Source organism: Grus americana, chromosome 1 (genome assembly GCF_028858705.1).
Source record: "Grus americana isolate bGruAme1 chromosome 1, bGruAme1.mat, whole genome shotgun sequence".
In the NCBI taxonomy this organism is placed as follows: domain Eukaryota; kingdom Metazoa; phylum Chordata; class Aves; order Gruiformes; family Gruidae; genus Grus; species Grus americana.
In genome coordinates, this window is record NC_072852.1 from 2,106,228 (window position 1) to 2,129,998 (window position 23,771).

The 23,771-nt window shown below is 50.8% G+C and overlaps 3 protein-coding genes across 3 annotated transcripts; 1 reads left to right on the forward strand and 2 right to left on the reverse strand.

Annotated features, from left to right (window-relative positions):
* Nucleotides 1-328: 328 nt before the first annotated feature.
* On the forward strand, nt 329-7,079 carry LOC129208392 (tubulin alpha-3 chain-like). Its single transcript, XM_054830981.1, has 4 exons — nt 329-382; nt 3,189-3,432; nt 4,765-4,913; nt 5,717-7,079. Exons 1-4 carry the CDS (start codon nt 380-382, stop codon nt 6,695-6,697), a joined length of 1,377 nt encoding a protein of 458 aa, XP_054686956.1. The 5' UTR covers nt 329-379; the 3' UTR covers nt 6,698-7,079.
* Nucleotides 7,080-12,648: 5,569 nt separating this feature from the next.
* Nucleotides 12,649-14,789, reverse strand: LOC129208408 (tubulin alpha-3 chain). Its single transcript, XM_054830982.1, has 3 exons — nt 14,594-14,789; nt 14,247-14,395; nt 12,649-13,620 (listed from the first exon to the last, which is right to left on the reverse strand). The coding sequence occupies exons 1-3, from the start codon at nt 14,772-14,774 to the stop codon at nt 12,649-12,651; spliced, it is 1,302 nt and encodes a 433-aa protein (XP_054686957.1). The 5' UTR covers nt 14,775-14,789.
* Nucleotides 14,790-22,562: 7,773 nt separating this feature from the next.
* Nucleotides 22,563-23,033, reverse strand: UCN3 (urocortin 3). Its single transcript, XM_054812537.1, has one exon. It carries the CDS (start codon nt 23,031-23,033, stop codon nt 22,563-22,565), a length of 471 nt encoding a protein of 156 aa, XP_054668512.1.
* Between the last annotated feature and the right edge of the window lie 738 nt (nt 23,034-23,771).

Here is a 23,771-nt window from a genome sequence, read left to right on the forward strand (position 1 = left end):
TCTGGATAAAGTGAATCATATGGGGGAACTCAAACTTCCCCAGAATTTCCTTCTTTTTAGCCAAAGCCAAAATTTAGCATCTACTTTTTTTTTTTCCCCCTCCAGTTGAGGCTCTTTAAAAAGAAAATACTAAAAAAGCTCACATTGCACTGTACCCAAGGCTGTTTAATCACAAAAATCACACCAGCTGGACACTAACAGATCATTTTATCCTTTGCTATTTCTAGGGATGCAGAGGAAAAGGAACTCTGCTCCTTTAAGCTAGCAGAAAGCTTCTTTATATTCAGGTGGAGTCAAGACTTCCTGGGCTATAAAGTTGCAGGGAGAGGCAGGGGCAGCAGCTGTTTTGCTTAGATCTTAGCAAGCCTCCACTCTCATCATGGTAAGAGCATGCCTTGTATTAGTCTAAACTTAAAATATAGATTGTATATTTTCCAAGTGTACTGAGCTAAACAGCTTGCCTGCTCTTTTTCTTGCCTTTCTCTTGGGGATGTTAATTCCAAACAGCTTTGTTTAATTGTTGATTACCTTATAGTTTATTGATTCAATGTTTGCTCCTTATAAGGGAAAAGTGAGGGGCTTGGTTGGAGAAGAGCTATTTAGGTGGCCTCTTGCTGCTTTTTGCTCTGGGGTTGTAGCTCTTGAGGTGGGGTCTGTAGAGTTGTAAACTTTCTGTCTCCTTAATGCAAGCTGGGGTTTACTTTTCTTTTTGGGGGGGGTGAGAACCAGTGTATCTTGATACACAACTATGTGATAGACTAAAGCTTAAATTTTGACACTGCTGGCCCTTTTCCCAAAGTTTAACACTTCAACTCTTGCACTGCCACAGGGAACTAGTGCAACTTGCAGAGACCTTTAGGGTTTTTTTTTTTTTTTTCCTTAGGAGTGAGCTGCCATGTTGCCTTTGTTTGCTAGAAACCCTTGGGATTAGATATTAAATGAATCAAGTCCCCTTTCCTTCTAGCTTTTTAATTGAATCTTTGCTCTAAAGAGTTTGCAGCTGTGAAACTGAAGTGGATTGATCTGGTTACTAAAAAACCTACAACCCTGAACAGTGCTGGCTGATCTAGCTGAAACTTATTGTAAAGAATAACACAACTGTCACCTTACTGTGAATGCAAAAGAGTAACTTGTTGGAAAATCTGATGGTGTCCCTTTGCATGTTGCAAATAGAAGAAAACTTCAAAGTAACTCCTAGCGAGTCAGCTTTTGAACTTTTCCTTTTATCTGCTGACTTTTAGAGTCTGTCTTGGCTATAAAACAGTTAAACATTTACATGGTATTTCCAATGGGAAAATCAGCTGGACAACAATAGGCTGCCTATAGCCAGAGTCTGTAAAATGCAGTTCATCTTGATGCAAATGTTGGAGATCTGGGATCTCAGAAAAACCCCTTCCAGCATAACTGGGCGGGGGGGGAGGGAACTGCAGAAAAAACCTGCACTTTCTTCCTTCCAGCAGGCCCCCTTTTTTTCTCTCTTCTTTTTTTTTTATTCCTCCTTTCTTTTTTTGGGTTCCCATTCCCTGTACTCTGGGCTGAAAATACCAGTGCTCCCTTGAAGCAGGTGCTGGGACTAGGGAGCTGGGAGAGGATAGTGAGCGGAGCAGCTGTCCCGGCTAGCGCTGGCGAAGCGGCTGTGGCGCTGACCCTTGCAAACTGTGGTGAGGAGCTATTGCAACCATCTTGCTGAGAGGGATGGGCAAATGGCAGCCAGCATTTCCCACATAGTGCAAATATCAACTCGGAGAGGGAGGACTTAAACACAAGCCTCCACACCCAGAAGAACTGGCAGTCTTGGCCCAGACCTGGATTAAGCAATGTTTGGCCAGCTGTGGGTAAAGGAGTTGGTGTCCCTCTGTGGTACCAGGAGCATTCATCCAGTTGGTGTCTAGCTTTATGGTGGATGACCTGGGCATACAGTGACCATTGGAGTTGTTTGAGGGTTGAGAAATGTCTTGGCAGATCCATGCTTGGAGACTAAGATGGGATAAATTGCATTGCATCCTTCTCCTGATGGCTACTGCCACAAGTGGTTGGTGCCCAGGACTGTCTGCCATTACTTAGGGGGTGGTGACTTTCAAGGGACAGGGTCCCTCTGGCAGGATAGTTGTGCCTAGGGGTCTGCACGCACGGAGTGTCCTCTCAGCCCTGAGACAACTGGGCTGTTCAGTGGCATTTGTTATGCTCTGCTCAAGGTGGGCTACTTGTAGCAAGGGAGCTGGGCTTATCTGTGGAGACCCCCAGCTCTGGGTAGGGCCGGGTGGTGGTGTGAAATGAGGTGAGACCTGAGCTAAGCTGCCCGTCAATGCTACAAATAATGGGATTGGTCACACTGCTTGCCATCCCCATGTGAGGTCACCAGCTCCCTTTCATTGTGATCCCTTGGAAAGCAGTGCTGCCCCATGCCATGAATGGCAGTAATTGGGAGTCTCTGCTTGGGAGCTGGGACATGAGCCTCTGTCATAGCTACAGCAGTGCTTTGATCTTGGGGTGGTGGAAACAGCAGCGATGCCAATTACCCAGGGAAGCGTGCAACCATCAAAAGTCCCCAGAGAGTCTCCAGAAGACGCCAGTACCTCCAATACTGCCCTGGAGGTATGTAGAGGCTCCCGGAGGGTGACCTGGTTAAATCAGGACTCCGAGCCTCTTCCCGGGTGTCAGCCTGTCCTTGTTCTGGCCCTGGGCAACAGCTGGTTTCCTCCAGCCTTGTCTCCTGCTGTGACTCCTAGCTTGGCTGTGGGTTTCTCAAACTTGGCTTCTCCCTGCTTGGTGCAGAGCTTTTTTTTTCTAGCTGAGGGAGCATGGACCTGTTGTTCCTGATGCCCCATTGCTCTGGGACCTTAGAGACCGACAGCTGCCCTGCTCCATGGCAGGGCTAGTTGAGCACTGATTGAGGAGCCAGCACTGCTCAGATGCTTCCTGCCTCAGCACGAAGCCCATCACCTCCTTCCTTCCTCCTCCTCTGGGCTGGGAGAGCCCTTCCTAGGGATGCTACGTGTGCGGCTCAACTGTGTCCAGCTGCCCTGTAGATCATGGTTTGATCCTTGCTCCAACTTCCAGTGGTGGGCGGAAGCCGCCTGTTTCCCTAATCATCCGCAGTAGCAAATGGCTCAAACAAGAACCGTGGGGGCTAGTGCTAAGTCACAGGATGTCTAAAAATCGCCTTAACAAGCCATTTCCCCTTCCAGAGGGAATGCATTTCCATCCACATCGGGCAGGCTGGCGTGCAGATGGGCAATGCCTGCTGGGAGCTGTACTGCCTTGAGCACGGGATTCAGGCGGATGGGACCATTCCTGGCCCCAAGCAGGTGAAACCTGTGGAACCGAAGTCTGAACAAGTGGATTCTTCTTTCGAGACCTTCTTCTGTGAGACAGCGTCTGGGAAGCACGTGCCCCGGGCAGTGTTCATAGACTTGGAGCCCACTGTCATCGGTAATAGTGGGGCAGTTGGGTGTTATGGCATCTTTAACTGTGGCTCCTGATCCTTTTTTCCTTGGGGTTTGTGTTGCTGCCCATGTTGCCCGGCTGCTCCTGCTCCTTTCCTCTAGTAAAATGTCTCCAGCCATCAGAAGGAGGCAGAGTTTGCATTTCCAAATGGACCTGAAGTGACAAACCCATTACTCTTACTACACTGACTTGTCTTTAGTTGATCCCTCCTTTTAAGAGACCTGCTATCTTGAGCAGGACCCTCAGCAGGTGTAAAGTGGCCTGGGTTTATTAACCTCAGTGGCTCTGAACTGAATTACACCATCCTCTAACCTGACGTGGCACATCTGGTTTTAGTGCTACCTGTGAAGCGTCTTTGGGCAGATGGGTGCTACACATTTCATGGTTCTGTGGAAACTGAGTGTCTTGCTACTGCAAGCTTTCTACTTCCCCTTCCAGCCCCAGCTCACTTAGCAATCTCTGGGTGTTTGACTCAATTGTGTCACTTTGATTTAAAGTACCTTCCTAAAAAAACAAATTCTCTTTTTGTTCAAGGAACTGGTAGAAATCATTCCCAACCACCTGCATCCATCTACCTGCTTTTGCCTTCTATGCTTCTCCTGAGTGTTTGCTCCTATCTTACCATCTAGGATGTGTGACTCATTATTTCATCTAATGGAAGGAATGTAGACTTTTGTTTTGGTTCCACTTAATTTTTAGGCACCTTATCAAAGCACTAAATTGGGAACCTAGTGAGTGAGCCAGCAGAAAATGAAATGTATCCAATATTGAGACTGAGTGGGTTTAAATACCTGATGAAGATGTCGCTAGCCTCATTGACTGCATGGAGCCAAGAGAAACTGCTCCTTATGCCTGTTGTCTTAAGGTGCCCGAAGCTGGGTCAGATAGGTCTAGCAGAAATGTCAACGCTGGAGGCACTGTCTCCTCTTTAGTGTGCTGTAAAGCAGAGGATGGCGGTAGTGCTTCCAGCCACCTCAAGATGCTTTGCCACGAGCAGAAACACAAGCTGCATATGCTGACTATAATCCTACAATAATATTGGAAATGCAGGCAGTGTCCTACATCTTCAAGCCAAATTACATTAGGATCTCAAGTTGGGTGCTAGGCAAGGATGGAGGAGGTATAGTAGGACCTTGACAAATTTACTTGGACAGGGTTATTCTTACCCCTTCTACTATTCCCAGTCTGAACTAACCATGCCACGACTGTCATCTCAATGGGCTCCTAGCAGATTTGCTGTGTGTTTTACTCTGTCATACTAATGTCCAGAACCTGTAACCATGTGCTGCTCTCCATGACTGTTTCTCCTTCCTCCAGATGAGATCAGGACTGGGACCTACCATGGGCTCTTCCACCCAGAGCAGCTCATCAGTGGCAAGGAAGATGCTGCCAACAACTATGCCCGTGGCCACTACACCATTGGAAAGGAGATTATAGACACTGTCCTCAGCAGAATTCGTAAAATGGTAAGACAAAAGACAGTCTTTCCCTTACAGTAACACACCATGGACAATACAATTAAACTTTGGGTTTGGGGTAAAAGTTTTAGAAGAAAAGCCCCTTTATGTGAGGTCAAGGGCTGCTGCTGCTCTGATTAGGTTTGTGGCTCAGTAAAGCAAGGGGCCATCTGAACCTGTACGTGTGCCATAAAAGCAACTGTCATTGCATATCATACATGTATGAAGTGACACAATACTAGACCTAAGACAGAAGAGAAGGACTTGGCAGTGCTAGGTTAATGGTTGGACTTGATGGTCTTAAAGGTCTTTTCCAACCTAAACAATTCTATGACTTTTGACCAACAGGGAAGCCACACCCTGGTTGTGCAATTGCAGATATTAATTCTAAATGGACAATTAGTGGCCAGGCTGGGAAGACCAAACTCCACATTTGAGAGGAGGGTAACAATGTACTTGAATGCCTGTCAGTGAAATGTTTTTGAGATGTCTCCTAAGGACCTAGGACCCACATGCTACCTCCCATCCCCTCTCAGGTGCTGAGGTATGCATTGAGCCGGCAATGGAGCAATTTGCCAAGAGTTCCCATCTGACCATGCAGAGCTACCTATGGCAGCTCCATGGAAATGCTGCAGTTGATTAACACATGTATACTTAAGATGATCAGTTGGGCAATATATTAAGTGAATCCACTCTAGGGATTGGGTGCACTCTGGCCAGTAAATGCTCAAGGCAGAATTTATTGCTTGTATTATGTGGGATAGTTGTTCCAGTCCTTAACAGAGAGGTAAATATTCATTATTCTGCTGCAGGCTGATCAGTGCAGTGGCCTCCAAGGGTTCCTGGTCTTCCACAGCTTTGGGGGAGGCACAGGCTCTGGGTTTACCTCCCTCCTCATGGAGCGGCTTTCCGTGGAGTACAGCAAGAAGTCCAAGCTGGAGTTCTCTGTGTACCCAGCCCCACAGGTCTCCACAGCAGTGGTGGAGCCCTACAACTCCATCCTCACCACCCACACCACCCTGGAGCACTCGGACTGCTCCTTCATGGTGGACAATGAAGCCATCTATGACATCTGCAACCGCAACCTGGACATTGAGCGTCCCACCTACACCAACCTCAACAGGCTGATTGGGCAGATAGTCTCATCGGTCACTGCGTCCTTGAGATTTAATGGTGCTTTGAATGTTGACCTGATTGAATTCCAGACCAACCTGGTGCCCTACCCACGGATACACTTCCCACTCACCACCTATGCACCCATCATCTCAGCAGAGAAAGCCTACCACGAGCAGCTGTCGGTACCAGAGATCACCAATGCATGCTTTGAGTTCTCCAACCAGATGGTGAAATGTGACCCGCGCCGTGGCAAGTACATGGCATGCTGCCTGCTGTACCGGGGCGATGTGGTGCCCAAGGATGTGAACGCGGCCATTGCAGCCATTAAAACGCGCCGGTCAATCCAGTTTGTGGACTGGTGCCCCACGGGCTTCAAGGTGGGTATCAACTACCAGCCTCCCACAGTGGTGCCCGGGGGAGACCTGGCCAAGGTGCAGCGGGCTGTCTGCATGCTGAGCAACACCACGGCCATTGCGGAGGCGTGGGCCCGCCTGGACCACAAGTTTGACCTGATGTATGCCAAGCGAGCCTTTGTGCACTGGTATGTGGGGGAGGGCATGGAGGAGGGGGAGTTTTCGGAGGCCAGGGAGGACCTGGCTGCCCTGGAGAAAGATTATGAGGAGGTTGGAAGGGACTCAGCAGATGGAGAAGATGAGGCTGATGAGGATGAGTATTAACAAACTGCAGTCTGTTCTTAATGAAGTCAAACCTCAGATGACATACAAACCCTCTGTCATCAGGCTAAACTGGTCCCGAGTGCCTGGAGGTGCCAAAGGATTGTCCTGAACCTCAACGCTACTGTTTGACTTATTATACCTTTTCTGCTTGCATAGTCTATGTGCTCATAGCGCACTTCTGTAGCATGGGTGTCTCGAGCTTTATCACACTGCTGTTTATCAATGAGTGAAGCTGAATAGGTGCCTGGCTTAGTGTTGGGGATGCATCCTGCCTGGGCAGAGGATCCTGGTTCCTAGTCCAGGGGAACGTTGCAAGCTGCCTGCTTTGGCTGAAATGGCAAATTCTTGCTCTGGCTTTTACTGTAAAAGCACCTTTTAATTAGAAATGTACCTGTACACTTCTATGCAACTGTCTTTTTGTATTTGAATAAAGACATTTTTTTCTTGCTCAGAGTTCTTTAGATTTAATCAGGGTGTTTGTGTGGGGAGGTCCCAACTGCATGGGTGTTGTCTTAGGGAGAATAGCAACTGCTGATAAGGCTGTGGCTCTGGGTAGGCCATCTCTGAGGATCATCAACCATAATTATTGCTGTGAGGGAAATGACCTATATCTTGCAGGGACTTGTCTGTCTGGAGCTGGATGCTGCTCTTCTCCCCTTCAAGAGCAGCCCAGAGGAAGTGTGTCTGGGAGCAGGCAGGGAATCCCCAGTTTGATGTGTGCCATAATGGGTAGTGGTGTCTGGATAAAGAGCACTTCTCTGGGGGAGGTTTGCCTCTTCACCATCTCTGGTGACACTTGTTTGTTGCCTGGGCAGGTCCTGGTTGTTGGGGCAGTGCTGTAGCTCTGACCTGAGGTCTTGCTCAGGTGTTTCTGGAGTTGATGTGAGTGTGAAACCAGCCCCCCTGTGCCTGGGGTTGGAGTTTGCCCTGAGAAGATGAACCAGGCCTGTGTGATGGGGTGACTCAGGAGGGAAAAGCAGTGAAATGCTGCAGGTAAGACATGGAGAGGGAGTGTTCATGGCTGGCTCCATGCTGCTTTGAATTTCTCATCATCCTTTGTGTTTGTTGTATACCATAGCCCTGCATCCACCCTTTATTTTAGTGCTGGGCTCTGTCTGAAAGTGGAGTCAGTTTTTCTCCCCTAGACATCCTCCATGCCCTGTAGCTACAGCTGCCCTCTCCCCTGATGGGAGATGACTCTGGAGATGTTCCCAAAGTGATGCAGTGGGAGGTACCTCAGGGATGGGGAGGTGTTGCTGTCTCATATGCTTGGGAGATAAAGGTGGAAGGAGCCCAGAGCTCATTGTTGCCTGCAGTTAGCCTAAAAAGCCAGGATGCTGACAGCATGAGTGGGCAGTAGACAGACCCCTAGGAAGATCCCTGTTGGGCTGAAGCCTCCTCTCACTGCTGTGAGATTGCCTGAGTTAAAATGTTAGGTGTGTCCCATTGCTCTTAGGGAGGCTGAGCATCAGACTACCCTCTGGGGATGATAACTGGCTCCTGCTTCATCTGATGGGTCCTCTCCTTCATCTTTGTATCTCTTGTGGTGATGGACCCCACTGAGACACCCCAAAGACCTTGGGGGTGGGTGAGTCTCCTCTCATCCACCCTAAGTGGTCACTTTCTACCCCTGATTCCTGAGGACAGAGCCAACCCACCTTCTGGGTTTCCAGTTGGTTGTTTACATGCCATGTCACTAGTGCTGACAATAACCCTCACAAGGGAACAGTAACTGCTCTATTTGCCAGAAATGAGATTGTCCAGGGCTCAAAGATGCTTTTTTTAAAAGAGCAAAGATGACTTCTGGCTCTGTGCTGACAGGTAAATGTGCTGGGAAGCCTCCAGGCATGGTCTTGAGGTCTGCTGCCTTTCTCTGGTGGCTCAGTTCCCAATGTGAGTGACAGCAGCCTGGGGTGGACACGAGATGAGCATGACTCCCAGTTGGAGCTAAAAGCCAAGTCGCTGAGCAAGGGCAGGAGTGCAGCCATGTGCTGCTGCAGCTTGGAAAGTCATCAGCACAGTACTGGGGCTGATGTAATTGGAGCAGTTATTTATTACTGAAATCAATTACTTTGGTACCTCTGTCAGTGCAGACCTGCTCTGGCCCTCCCACAAATGCAGTGAGGGAGGGAATGAAAGGAATTTCCTTGAGGGGAGAGTGATCCCATGGCTTTTGGGGAGTCGGCATCTCCAGCTCAATGGCTGTAGGGATTACTTTGGCCTCTCCAGGAGCAGTGGATCCTCCAGACCCCCACCCAAGAGTGTCACACACCTCATCGCACAGCTTCAGCTTTATCTACCCTACCTGTGTACTGGAATAGCAAAGCTGGTTATTTAAAAAAAAAAAAAAATCCACTAGAGAATAACACATGGACCTGCAGGATCCATGTTTCCACCACGTTGCTCCAGTCTGCTCATTCACTACTTCAGTACTGCAGTAAGGGTAGATTGAGGGGTCAGGGCAGATTTCTTCATTGTTATCCTGCAAGGAGGAGGCTCAAGGTGCCTGTAGAGCTCTACCACTGACTTCTCACAAGGTCTTGGGCAAGTTCCCTCTTCCTTGGTGTTCTCCAGCCCTGATCCAGCAGTACCTGCTGCCTCATATTTCCATCCCATGGCCTGATGCAAGCTGAGAACTGTGTCCTCAGCAGCTGGGGAACTGTGCATGGTCCTCCTGGGGCCAGTGGTCATGAGGTTACTTAGGAGGGGGGGGGTTGGTCTTCAGCACAGGTAAGACATGATCTTCATCTGGATGGGGGACATTGTCTCACTCTGTAATCACTTCTGGGCCCAGCTTAGGGCCATCGCACATAGATGTGATAGAAAGGATCCTGCTGCCATCTCAAGCAGATAAGCCTGAGCATCATGAGCATTCACCAAAATGCCCTGATGGAGCTGCAAGGCTGTCAGAGCAGTGGGCAGGACTGTGCTGTGGTTGCAGAGACGCACACATCCCCAGCCCGACCAAAAGCTGGACTTTTCCTCCACTCCCAGCATGGGTAAGAGTTGTGCACCAGCTCACACCATACAGCTCTGCCTTCAAGAGCTAGTGGACACCCAACAAGATTTAAAATCAGAAGAGAAAAAAAAGTACTTTTTCCAAGCAGAAGGTTGACTCTCCAAGAATGCAGTGTTCAATAGATCCATGGAGATAAGCCTCTCCAGTGTCATAAAAATCAGGTGGTCTAGATGTGGCCTCAGGCCATCAGACTTGGTACAGCCACTCTGGCTGCTGTGCCTCCCTTCTGTAGCCTCCATCCTACAGGCAGTGAGATGACCTGCCTTGACAGTGGGCCACAAGGAGAGCAGACCATGAATCCCAAAACAGGACCCCTATCCCAGCACATCTCTGCTGAGCAGGAAAAAGCTCCCCCCCACTAAGAAATCAAGCAACCCTCACTCAGCTCCTGGCCAAGTACCCAGGAGGGGAAGGCAGAGCTGGCATTGCACCTGCCTGAGCTACTTCCTTTCTGCCTTGTCCCCTCCTTTGCTGTGGGGAGGTTTGGACATCACTTCGGGGTCTGCATCAACCCTCTGCAGAAATGCATTTCCCAGCACATAAAGCAATCTCTGGAGGTCCTGGGCCTCCAAAGGAGGTACAGGAGAGCTCATTCCCTCTTCTGCAGTCATCACATTGCCAGCCCCACCAGTCCAAGCAGCCTTGTTCCTCCAGGCAGAGGGCAGCTGGAGGTGAGACAGCCCCCAGGAGTTCCCACCTTGTTGACCTTGGGAGATTGCCATCCCCAGGAGCCCAGCAAGCAGAGACAAGCTTTAATAATAACCACCCCCTTTGCCTCAGGTTGTTTAAACCTTCCTCCAGTGCAACCCAGAGCCAACACTGTCAGCCCTTCAATTGCAGCCTGACTGCAGATCCAGTTTCCCCACCATATCCCAGCCAGCCCCTTTTCTTGGATCACTTACTGCAAGGAGAATCCCCAGTGGTGATATAACTTGTTCCAGAGTCCAGGGGAGCTGCAGAGATCAAGTTAAATCCTCTTTTTCAACTCATTAACTTTTTGCATCATGTCTGAGTGTATTGGGTTTGGGTAGTTGTGGGGGGGCTACAGGGGTGGCTTCTGCAAGAAGCCTCCTCTGTGTTCCTTAGAGCCAAGGCCAGCCGGCTCCAAGACAGACCCACCACTGGCCAAGGCCAAGCCCATCAGCAACAGTGGTAGTACCTCTGGGATAACATATTTAAGAAGGAGAAAATGTTGCTGCATAACAGTAATTGCACCGGAGAGAGAAGCAAGAATCATAGAATGGTTTGGGTTGGAAGGGACCTTAAAGATCATCTAGTTCCAACCCCCTGCCATGGGCAGGGACACCCTCAACTAGACCATGTTGCCCAAAGCCCCATCCAACCTGGTCTTAAACACTTCCAGCGATGTGAGAGAAACAACTCTGCAGACACCAAGGTCAGTGAAGAAAGAGGGTGTTGTAGTTTAACCCAGCCAGCAGCCAAGCACCACGCAGCCACTCACTCATTCTCCCCTGGTGGGATGGGGGAAGAGAATAAAAAAAGTGAAAATGAAAAAACTCATGGGTTGAGATAAAGACAGTTTAGTAAGTAAAGCAGAAGTCACACACACAAGCAAAGCAGAACAAGGAGTTCATTCACCACTTCCCATGGGCAGGCAGGTGTTCAGCCATCTCCAGGAAAGCAGGGCTCCATCACATGTAACATTGACTTGGGAAGACAAATGCCATCACTCCAAACACTGCTGCCCCACCCCTTCCCCAAGCCCCTTATAAGCTAGGCATGACATCATATGGTATGGAATGTTCCTTTGGTCACTTGGGGTCAGCTGTCCCAGGTGTGTCCCCTCCCAACTCCTTGTGCACCCCCAGCCATACTATTTACAGGGTGGTGTGAGAAGCAGAAAAGGCCTTGACTCCATGCAAGCACTGCTCAGCAACAACAACATCTTCTCTGTGTTATCAACAGTTTCCAGCACAAATCCAAAATACAGCCCCATACTAGCTGCTGTGAAGAAAATTAACTCTGTCTCAGCTGAAATCAGGACAGAGGGGGGAAGGAGGTGCTGCAGGCACCAGAGATTCCACCTGCAGCCCATAGAGGACCCCATGCTGAAGCAAATGGATGCACCTAAAGGAGGTGGTGACCCCATGGGAAGCCTGGGCTGGAGCAAGCTCCTGGCAGGATCTGTGGACCCAGGGAAAGAGGAGCCCACACTGGAGCAGGTTTTCTGGCAGGACTTGTGACCTCATGGGGGACCCACACCAGAGCAGTCTGCTCCTGAAGGTCTGCACTGTGTAGAAGGGACCCATGCTGGAGCAGTTCATGAAGAACTGCAGCCCATGAGAAGGACTCACATTGGAGAAGTTGATGGACGACTGTCTCCCATGGGAGGGACCCCATGCTGGAGCAAGGGAAGAGTGTGAGGAGTCGTCCCCTGAGGAGGAAGGAGCAGCAGAGACCATGTGATGAACTGACCACAACCCCCATTCCCTGTCCCCCTGGGTGGGAGAAGGGAGGAGAGAAATCAAGAGTGAAGTTGAGCCCAGGAAGAAGGGAGGGGTGGGGCAAAGTGTTTAAGATTGTTTTATTTCTCAACTCTAATTTGATCAGTAATAAACTAATTTCCAGAAGTCAAGCCATCACCCAGCATGAGAGAGAAGAAGCCTGACTGAGAAGCCAGCTCCTTGCATTATACCTGAGAGCTAGGACAACCCCCCCCCCAACCCAACCACTCCCCCCACAACCCAGTTAGGTGGCACACCAAGACAGGAGAAGATGTATTGCTAGTCACCATTTATTCAACCAACTTTGTTCATACACAAGTCTTGACCAAAGAGTTGCTCTTGGGCAAGCTGCAGAGTTTCCAAGTCACATTTCCTCCGATCCAGCCTACAACTCCCTTCTCTGGAAGGAATGGCAAGGCTAGGTTACAAAAAGCTTCATCCAAGCTGCCTTCCTACAGGTGAAAATATTACTCCTCATCATACTCCTCTCCATCTGCTGAGTCCCTTCCAACCTCCTCATAATCTTTCTCCAGGGCAGCCAGGTCCTCCCTGGCCTCCGAAAACTCCCCCTCCTCCATGCCCTCCCCCACATACCAGTGCACAAAGGCTCGCTTGGCATACATCAGGTCAAACTTGTGGTCCAGGCGGGCCCACGCCTCCGCAATGGCCGTGGTGTTGCTCAGCATGCAGACAGCCCGCTGCACCTTGGCCAGGTCTCCCCCGGGCACCACTGTGGGAGGCTGGTAGTTGATACCCACCTTGAAGCCCGTGGGGCACCAGTCCACAAACTGGATTGACCGGCGCGTTTTAATGGCTGCAATGGCCGCGTTCACATCCTTGGGCACCACATCGCCCCGGTACAGCAGGCAGCATGCCATGTACTTGCCACGGCGCGGGTCACATTTCACCATCTGGTTGGAGAACTCAAAGCATGCATTGGTGATCTCTGGTACCGACAGCTGCTCGTGGTAGGCTTTCTCTGCTGAGATGATGGGTGCATAGGTGGTGAGTGGGAAGTGTATCCGTGGGTAGGGCACCAGGTTGGTCTGAAACTCAGTTAGGTCAACATTCAAAGCACCATCAAATCTCAAGGAGGCAGTGATGGAGGAAACAATCTGCCCAATCAGCCTGTTGAGGTTGGTGTAGGTGGGACGCTCAATGTCCAGGTTGCGGTTGCAGATGTCATAGATGGCTTCATTGTCCACCATGAAGGAGCAGTCCGAGTGCTCCAGGGTGGTGTGGGTGGTGAGGATGGAGTTGTAGGGCTCCACCACTGCTGTGGAGACCTGTGGGGCTGGGTACACAGAGAACTCCAGCTTGGACTTCTTGCTGTACTCCACGGAAAGCCGCTCCATGAGGAGGGAGGTAAACCCAGAGCCTGTGCCTCCCCCAAAGCTGTGGAAGACCAGGAACCCTTGGAGGCCACTGCACTGCTCAGTCTGTAACACCAGGGAAAGAGCCAGAAGGACAAAGTTACTACAGTTATTCTTGTCTCATTGGACTAAAATTAAGCTGAATTACTCTGACCATCAAGATTAAGGGCCTTTTTTTACTGCTGCTTACACACACCTACTTCTAACAGGTGAGATCTGTTAGACACCACAAGTGCAGCTACTTTTAAATTATCTCCTATTTTTGCAGGAAGAAAGGCCTGGCCTGAGAGTGACATTTTGGGTGAGATAGAGACTCATGGTACTAGCAGTCAAGAAGATGAGGAAAAGTCTGAAGGCTACAAAGAGGTACCACCTAAATCAAGAATATCTTAGTGTTTTCACAGCACTTCTCTTATCTACATGAGTAAAACCTTCTACTCCAGAAGCTACTGCACAAGGAGGAAGCTAGCCAGAAGCTCTGCCCTGTTTGGGGGCGTATTTAGTCTCTGGTTTTCCTCTCAAGTCTCAACTAGCAAGACATACACCCACATACATCCCTTCATGTTGTTCCAGATCAGTGGCATGGTCAAGCTGACCAAGATCTGCTTGCCCTTCCCCCCATTGCATCTCTTGATGCCCAGGGCAACAAGAACAAGACTGCTAATGCAGAAGACCCTCTACAAGGCTGTTACCATTTTACGAGCCCTGTCAACAACTGAGTCAATGATCTCCTTCCCAATGGTGTAGTGGCCCCGAGCATAGTTGTTGGCAGCATCTTCTTTGCCACTGATGAGCTGCTCTGGGTGGAAGAGCGTACGGTAGGTCCCAGTCCTGATCTCATCTGGAAGAATTTGAGATCTCATGAGTGTCACTGGCACAAGATCCACTGTCTACCAAGTTACTTGCACCAATTTAGATGCAGTTTCACATGGAAGCTGGCAGCCTCACCAGGAGTTTAGGTGGCTAACATTACACTTCAGGTCAGAGAAGGTACTCTTCCCCCCTGCCCCCTCAGGTTTGGGGACATTCCATGACTTACCAATGACAGTGGGCTCCAGGTCAACAAATATTGCTCTGGGCACATACTTCCCTGATCCTGTCTCACTGAAGAAGGTCCCAAAGGAAGAGTCTACTTGCCCTAAGGATGCATCAGGGGAGATGATGCCATCTGGCTTGATCCCATGCTCCAGGCAATACAGTTCCCAACAGGAATTGCCCATCTGGACACCAGCCTGGCCAATGTGGACAGAGATACACTCCCTCTGGAGATGGGAGAGAAGAGGAGGTTATGAAAGTGCACTGAGGAATTAGACTAAAGCTGGCACTTCTGCGTGTCTTTATAGAGCATATGGCCAACAGCCTACAAACAGGAGGAGCTTTAACCTAGCTTGGTGGCAGCCAGGGCACTTTGTCCCTAGCAGGCACCCAAGAGCTGCTGAACAAGCAACAACTAAGCATTAGCCCTTCAGAGAGATGTTGCAATGCCTCAACTTTATCTGCCTTGGTGGGATATTGCACTAGGTCCCTCTGCATCCCAGCACTCATCACATTGCTCAACAGCCCTGTTCCCAGGAGCAGGCAACCAAGCCCAGCTGCTGAACCTACAGCATGATGGCTGTCAAGTCAAACTGCTCATGGTTTCTTCTCTTTGCTCTGCTGATCCTGCCTTGGGGCAGGAGACAGGGCACAGACAGCCTTCACAGGTACTTCACCTGGAGAGGAGGGAGTGATTCAGCCCAGCCAGCCTTAGCCAGAACTGCAAACACCCCCCACCATGCCCCTCGCAGGGAGGTAGAGGCAAACCTCTCCCCAGCCAGATGGGCAGCAGTGGAGGACCTCTGTTTCTCTCTGATGGGAGAAGCCTGTCCTGTTGGGCTTCAAGCATTGACTGTCAGAGCAGTTTCTTATTCCATTTAGACTAGATACAGTCATGCAGGATCAGCTGGCTGGAGACAGCTAAAGGGGATCCAAGCCAGGCTGGGTAAGAACTAATTCTTCATCTTCTCCATACAAGACTAGCAGTTGCCCCATGAAGCAACTGCTCCTGGCTTGGACTAAGGGAAGAGTCCCAGTGCAGAAAGTGTGGTTGAGCTGTTCAATTCCTTGACACAGGAGGCTGTGAAAGCCAGGCTTTTGGGTTCAGAGACTAAACTAGAGACTTCCACTGCAGCTTACTAAGGAAGAAAACCACACACACATCAATTTTAGGAAGCCCTGAGGTACGAGATAGGAAAGTCTCAGATGGGCTTACCCAAGGCTTAGTCTGCCCTCACCACCTGCTTTTATCTGTGGCCTGGGCAGGACACTGGGCTGAAGATCCAACACAGCAACATCCAAGTTATCTTTGTACAAGAAGCCTGGCACAGCAGGACTGCTACCAAACACAGGAACAGGGCAGAAACATCCTACACTGCAGGAGAGGGTCCTGCCCCAAGGGTTGACATCTTATGTATCAGCCCTCAGACACCACTGCATTTCTCTTCCAACACAAACAGTCCCAGGACAGCCTTAACAGTCCCCCACACCAGGGCCAGAACAGGGATGCTGAGCCAGTCATCACAAGGAGAGACCTTCATCCCCTGCTCCAGATCTGCCTCAGCCCCACAGCAACACCAGATGGGCACCTAGCCGAGTCCTCAATCGGATGCCACCAGCAACACCTTCAAAGTACCTTCCTGCAGGAGAACAGGCAAGGTCTGAAGGCATTTCAGCAGGGTAGTCATCCCCAGGCCAGGAAAAGGTGGATACCAGGCTTACAAGGCCAACCCAGCTCTGGAGACCAGCTCCCAGGCAGAAGCTCCACACCCCCAGGAGCCCCTTCTCCAGGACTCACATGCTCCTCCATAGCCCACAATCACTTTCACCCCCAAGAAAACCCACAGCCAAGGGCAAGACACCTTCCCCCAGCCAGAAAGAAAAGCTACCCCCAGCTCCATCCTGCTGCAGAGCTGGGGAAGGACCAGCCCTGGTTATCAGAGAGCAAACCCAAGCTCCACAGCTACTCACCATGGCTCTGAACCACCTGGGCAGCTGCTCCTCACCACAATCACAACCACCTCACCAAGAGCACATACTGTTTGACTCCCTCTTGGGCCTTTTATAGCAGGCAGAGCTGGGGTCCCTCCTCCTGCCCCCTCCTTGTGCAGGCACCTGCTGGTAAAGGGTTCAGGTGTTTCTGCCCCGGGAAGGATAGACATGTGGGGTAATCAAGGTATGGGAAGGACTTGCACCTGTAGACCTATGGAGTCTGGAGTTTCTTTGGCTTTTAAATACTCATTCAGCATTGCTTTCCCTGTGATGTCTAAGAGCACTTTCTGTGGAATCAGGAAAAAATTTTTGAACACTTTTTTTTTTTTTGGAAGAGTATCTGGGTTTATTTTATTTTTTATTTAAAAAATGAGGCTCATTTTTAAGATTTTCTTTGCAATCTTCAGGGCTGGAATTGTGCTTTCTACTTTCCATCCCCCTTTTCCAAATGCAAACAGCACATCTGTTGAATCGCCTGGGGATGGACAGGAGTTGCAGGATGGGGCTCCTGCCTTGGCGTCATGTCACGGGGCTGTGATGGCTTCTCCAGCACTGGTTCCACGAGAAACCCAGAAAGCCAGGCTCTCCCAGCTCCAGGGTAGCACTGGCTCCTTGAATACAACCCTGGCTACCCTGGCAGTGCCTGAATTTTGCAGCATCCCCCTACCTGGCCCCTGGCCATTGACAGTGCAGAGATCAGAGCTCTCCCCAGCCTGCCCCACGGAGCTGGTCCCACTGCCAGAGGGGAGCGAGAGACCCACGTGCTGCTGGCACACTCATGGGAGACGGGACTTCTCTGTTCCTCAGTGTCCCTTCTTCAAAATAGGGATAACAGCTGTTAGGTGGTGAAAAATTCATCAGAGATGCTGAGGCAGTTATGTGATGTGGGATGATGGATGCCCTGGAGGACTTGGGGCAGCTGTGGAGAGAAATGACAATATATGGTGTAACAGCAGGACTTGAGAGACAGCAATGAGACCGTCACATTGCAAATGGACAATGTCTTTATTTTCCATGCAACATACACGAATGCAAGAAACTCACTGACACAGATGTCCCAGAGGCCAGAAACACAAGTTTTAAAATCTGATCTAGTCTTAAGGCATGAGGACTGCCTCTACGGGAACTATTAAACCTCATGATCTGGTCCCCTGGGCATGGGTGGGTTACCCTCTGTCCTACTACTTTCCTTGGGTTTGGTGGGAGGGTTGGGATCTTCTAAGAAGGGGAACAGAAAATGGGACTCTCCCAGGGGACAATCTGCAGAAGATGGTCAGGAAGACAGTGGTCCAAGGATCAAAGTAAAAGCAAATGAGGGGGGCATGGAGCAGAGCAAATCACCCATCCATCAGCCAGCGGAGTTGGGGCTGAGCATGGGGCAGTTTCTCACCCTCCTCTGAAGAACAGGATTGACTTGTGCATCTTAATGTGCTCCTGTCCATGTCATGAGTTATGTTGAGGTGGATCCATGTAGAGCTGCTGGGTGGCTGGGGGTGGCTCTGTTCCTGGGAGAGCTGGTCACAGCCCTCCCTGGCCCAGCTCAGAGCAGGACGGGTGTCCTGGTTTTGACTGGGATAGAGTTAATTTTCTTTCTAGTAGCGGGTATAGTGCTGGGTTTTGGATTTAGTATGAAAATAACGTTGATAACACACTGATGTTTTAGTTGTTGCTAAGTAATGCTTGTACTAAGTCAAGGACTTTTCAGCTTCCCAGGGCCCACCAGTGAGGAGGCATGAGCCTTCCCCAGGAGGTGCACAAGAATCTGGGAGGGGAGCACAGCCAGGACAGCTGGCCAAACTGGCCAAAGGGATATTCCATACCATATGAGGTCATGCTCAGTATGCACGCCGGGGGGAGCTGGATGGGGAGTGCCGTGGCTTAGGAACATCTGGGCTGGGCATCTGTCAGCGGGTGGTGAGAAATTGTACTGTGCATAATTTGTTTTTTATATTCTATCATCATCATCATCATCATCATCATCACCATCTCCCTTTTCTGTCCTATTAAACTGTTTTTATCTCAACCCACAAGTTTTAAATTTTTTTTTGATTCTCCCATCCCACTGGCAGGGAGTGAGCAAACAGCTGTGTGGTTGTTCATAGCTGCTTGACAGGTTAAACTTTCTTAGAGCAGGGCAGGACATCCCAGGAACAGGACAGAACATCCCAAAAGCAGGACAGGACATCCCAGAAGCAAGGCAGGACATCCCAGGAGGAGGCTCTCATGCCACCAGGGATGGCTGCCTGTAGGTGCGTCTGCAGCCTGACGTGCGTCTCCCCCCGCCCCGTTTAGGGCTCAGCTCCTGATATAACTCTCTGCAAGGACACCATGTTCCTGGTGCTCTCTATTCTGAGGTGCATGGGCTAATTCTGCCCATGGTCGCTGCTGGAAATTGGCTTGGTTTTTCTAGCCAAGACCCCATGGCTGTGAACATGGGTACCTCCTTGCACAGTGGGAGTGCATTTTTGGCCACATGCTCAATGCCTGTTGAGTTACACTGCTGAATCCCTTCCTCAGCCAGATGGACGTGGGGCGTCCTTGATCTCAGGATGGGGTTCAGGACCTCCTGTCCTTGGGGGGATGTCTAAACCCCTGCATCATTGCTGGTTTGCTCTGATGTGGGTGGAAGAGGGCTTTGAGCATTGGCACTTGGAGGAGGAGAAGGAGGATGAGGGGATTCCTGTAGGCCAGGGAAGACCTGGCTGCCTGGGGGAAGGATTATGAAGAGGCTGGAAGGTACCCAACAGTGGAAGCAGAAGGCTATGTTGGCCCAAGTGAGACTGCAGCAGCTGTGCACCCATGCCTGAGCATACTGCTCTTTTTGAGTGCAGTACTGAGAGTTTGGATTTCATCCCTGCATGAAATGGCAGCAAAGACCGAATCCTCACCTGGCTTTTACAAAATGGCACATATCACCCCAAACAGCAAGGCTGTCCTTCCCAAGCACGGCGGCCTTGGCTCCACACACTCTCAGACCCAGGTGGCGACTGATGGAAATTTCAGTGCTCCTGTTTCCATTCAGCTTCCTCAGGAAATCTGGCTCCTCCAACCTCCGCCTGTGTCTCAGCCCCTCCAAGCAACCCCCGGTCTCTCTTGGCAAAGCTTGAGAAGGAGGATTAATTTTGGAATTGTTTGTCCAAGCCAGTGCCTGCTGTGGATGAGACTCCCCCATGGGGATGCAGCTGGGGAGCGAGGATCTCTGCTTTCTCCATCACTTGCTATCGGCTGGTGTCTGCTGTCCTTGTCTTAGCTTTGCACGTGAAAGCACAGTCTGGTGCCAGGAAGCACCTTGGACTCATCTGCTCCCATGGTGTTGCTTCAATGTTAATTACCTTCATTAAAGGGGAGCAGAAGAAAGACCTAGTGTGAGCCCCAGGCATGTGATGTTTTGATTTCCAGGGACTAGCATGGGGTTAAGATGTTCTCCTCGTCTAACCTGGTAACCCCAAGCAGGGCTGGTGCACATCCCCAGCGCAGCTTGGTGGGGTAAAGCCTGTTCCCAGCCTGGGCCAGTGCTTTACTGGAGCTCACTGGGGTGCACAGGGGAAAACCTCTTCAACTTTCTGCTCAAAGCAATGATTTCTCCCTTGGCTCTGAGCAAATCCCTCTGTCGCTCCTTGCTGTGCCAAGGCTCCTCTAGACAGCCCTGTGTATCAGAGATGCTGAGCCTGGACAACCTTGGGGCACTTCTGGCCAAACCCACAATGGGACAAGTGTGTCCAGCTGGGTACCCATCCAGGTCTGACCTTGTTCTGCCTTGCTTTGCCTGACCAGATGTGAGCAGGCATGTGTGCCTCAGTTTCCCCGGGTGTAAAATGGGTATAATGACTATGTCCTGCTGAACAAGAGCTCAATATACCAACAGGGGATGGATGTGTATGGTGTTGGTCTATAAAAATGTAGAAAGTTATATACAGTGTACATAAAGGGCCATATGGTCCAAGGCTACAACAGATTGCAACAAGGAAAGACCTCACCTGTACACCCTTGGAGCTGAGGGGTGTCGTAGAGAAAGTTAGTCAAAACTTAGCACTAGCAGCTTAAACGTTAATAGCTAGAGTAGACAAAACCTATAGACCATGGTATATGAACTGTAACGACTGTATTACAACAGTGTTGGAAAGCTAACCAAGAACTGACCAAAACCAACCTAAGAGGATGTGAAAGAGGATATAGATCCACTGTATGTTGTAGATGACCACGTAGCAACCAGTTAGTAATGGAACTGCAAACAAATCAAACGAATAAAGAGCAAAAAGACCCCAGACCTTAATATTACTGCTAGCCCGAACTGTCACATGAAGGGTGGGGAACTTAGACTGTAAGGGTATAATTGCCCAGGGATTTCTTTGTTTGGGGTTCCTCTTTGGTCACACCCAGATCAAGCTATAGTGCTATTAATAAAACCTACTTTTATAGAAGAATCTATCTTTCAGCTTATTGATTCAGTGGAAACCTAGAGTTGAACCCTGTTATGGTGGCTGGTATGTGTAATTTCCGTAACAGGCAAGAGGAGGTCATTGCACAGAGATGCTGTGGGCAACGTGGTGTGTTGCTGCTGGAGATGTGTGCTATGAGGGGAAGATGCTGGAGGGCCTGATGTATTATTTTGTTTTCGCTTGGGTTGTATTTGGGTCCTGAGTCCTCAGACTGTGGAGGCTAGGAGCCTTGGCCACCCAAACATGGGCTCGCTGGGACTGATTTCAGCTGTGTTGCCTCCTCTGGGGTGCCCAGCAGTGCAGCAAGGAGATGCCTCCAGCTACGTCCCAGCAGATGGCTGGTGGGTCCATCTACCAACCCTTCAACCAGAGACCTGCTCCCTTTTAACGTCCCACCTGGAGTGCTCCTCATGGCCGTGACCTGGGCGGGGCTGGTGGGAGCTACTTTGCTGCTCTTGGCAAATGTCTCCTGGGGAAAGAGGGCCAAATTTCTCTCCATCTCCCATTCCTGCTACATGCAGGGATGGAGGCCAAGAGGTGGAGTTTCATCTTGGAGGTGGGCTGGGAGGTGAAGGGAAAGGGAGATTTAGAGGAAGGGATAAATAGTCCAAGGTAAAGGAGTTGGAGCTTGGGGAGCTGAGGCTCAGTGGAAGGTGGAAAAGAGTGTGGTGGACAGGGATGGTCTGTGTATGGCGAGTTGAAGTTCCAGAACTGGTACAGAGGTCTATGAAGAAAGGGAGAGTGGTGGAGAGCTGGGCAGGGGTAGATTGGGCAACATGGACAAACCCCATGGGGTCTGGAGCAGCCAGGGAAGCATGTGCAACTCTTGGGGTCCAAACACACCTGAGGCCATGGGGTGGCCCTGGCCAGGGTCAACCCATGGCCTGGATATGCTCATTAAAGGCCATGTGGATGGGGAGGTTGATGCTGTCCCAGCTGCAACTGCTGAAGGTGCCGGTCAGGACAGGTGTTGTTGCAAGATGACCTTAAAACCTAGAGAATCCCCAGGAGAAGAAACTGGGAAATCCCTCCTGAGGTCCCCTGATCAGTCTTGCTTTTCCCTTCCCAATGCAGTGATGACTGTGTGTAGGGACAGCTTGTGTGCGGGGACTTGGGAGGGATTAGGGTCTGGACCGTGGTGGGGACAGGGCCATGAGGTTGAGATGGAGGGAAGTTTTGGAACGGCTTCAGGCCCAGACAGACCCAACCAAGCACCCGGTGGAGGCGATGGGAGAACAAAGCATTGGAAACTCAAGAGATTGTAGCTTTAATAGGGACCTTCCTGAGGTGACACATCCTTTTGTCCTGCTGTGGACATGAGCCTCTTCCTCATGCGTGGAAATGTCCGGGAGGAGGGACGGAGAAGATTGGGAAGGAGAGAAGGAGGAAGAAGAGATATGAAAGTTAGGTAGCTCTACGGGTCAAAAATATACAACACTGATATCATACACAGCCATCAGTCCCCTCTGGCCAGCAGGCTGGGGCCGGGTGGTGGCCCCACGTAGCCAGCCCTGCTCTGAGTCCCCCCTGCCCCACGGAAGGTCACTTCCGCCGTCCGATTTGGGCCATGAGGTGCGCGTTGGCGGCAGCCTTCGCCCGCAAGTTCTTGGCTTTGGCGATATTGAAGAGGATGTTCATGATGTTGGTGGGGACATCGAGGGAGAGGGTGACCTTGGTGCGGCGGTCGCTCTTGGCCCGGTTTTGGTAGGTCTTCCCCTTAACCTGTGCTTGAGAGACATATTTGTAATGGCCTTCTCCCGGGAATGTCCTTTTCCCCATCTCTTCATCCACTGCGTCCTCCCCCTCCTCCTCCTCAGAAGCTTCCTCTGGCGATGGGGAGTCGAAGCCGCGCTTGTCCAAGATGGCGTTTTCCTCTGGGCGGCTCTTCTGGGCTTCAGCGAGGGCCGCGTTGAGGCAGCTGAAGATGGAGGCGGTATTGTAGAGGCGGAGAGCCTGGCCGGTCTCAGCGGCGCAGAGGAGGGTGAGGAGGAGCAGCAGCCTGGTGTGGGGCATTGCGGTGGCCTGCCTGGTGGAAACAATGTGGGGAGGGCAGAGATGGCCATGAGCTTCCCATGGGGCCCAGAGCAGAGCACCATCATCTCCATGTCCTCCCACATCCCAAGGACTGGGTTGCCCTCCCAGGTTCTGCACTCCTGGGTTCACCTCCCAAGTCCCCCCATCCCATCTAATGGTTAGGGCAAGTGGGAATGAGTTGTCCTGGGGCATCCTCCTCCAAGGTCCAATCTCCCAGCCCTTGGTTTTGGGGTGCTGGGTGGGAGGTGGGATGTCCAAGGTGCTTTGCAAGGCTGCAACCTCAGTGGAGGAGAGGATTTGGCCATCCCTTTGCTGAGACACAAGTGCCTGCTGCAGGAGAGCTGGTTTCTGCCATGGGCACCTCCTTGCCTGGGGCAATCTCATTGCAGTCCCCATGCAGCCCTCTCTACGTTGCTAACACCTCCACAGAGTAACTGTGTGTACCACCAGCTGCTGTAAAGGTGGGTTTTTCTTTTGGCTCCTCTCTGGTCAGCCTGAAGCCACCAGAGATGTTTCTGTGCTCTCTGAAGCCGGAAATTGCCCATCCACTCGCTCACCCAACTCTGTCCGAGGAGGGCATGGAGTGGGACAGCCGGCCCCAGTGCAGGAGGGGTGATCTGCCACCCGTGCAGTGGGATGGCCCCACATCTCCTCTCCAGCTCTGGCCTGGGGTGCTCTGGGGTTGCCCGTTACCCCATGGCTCCATCCCCAGGACCC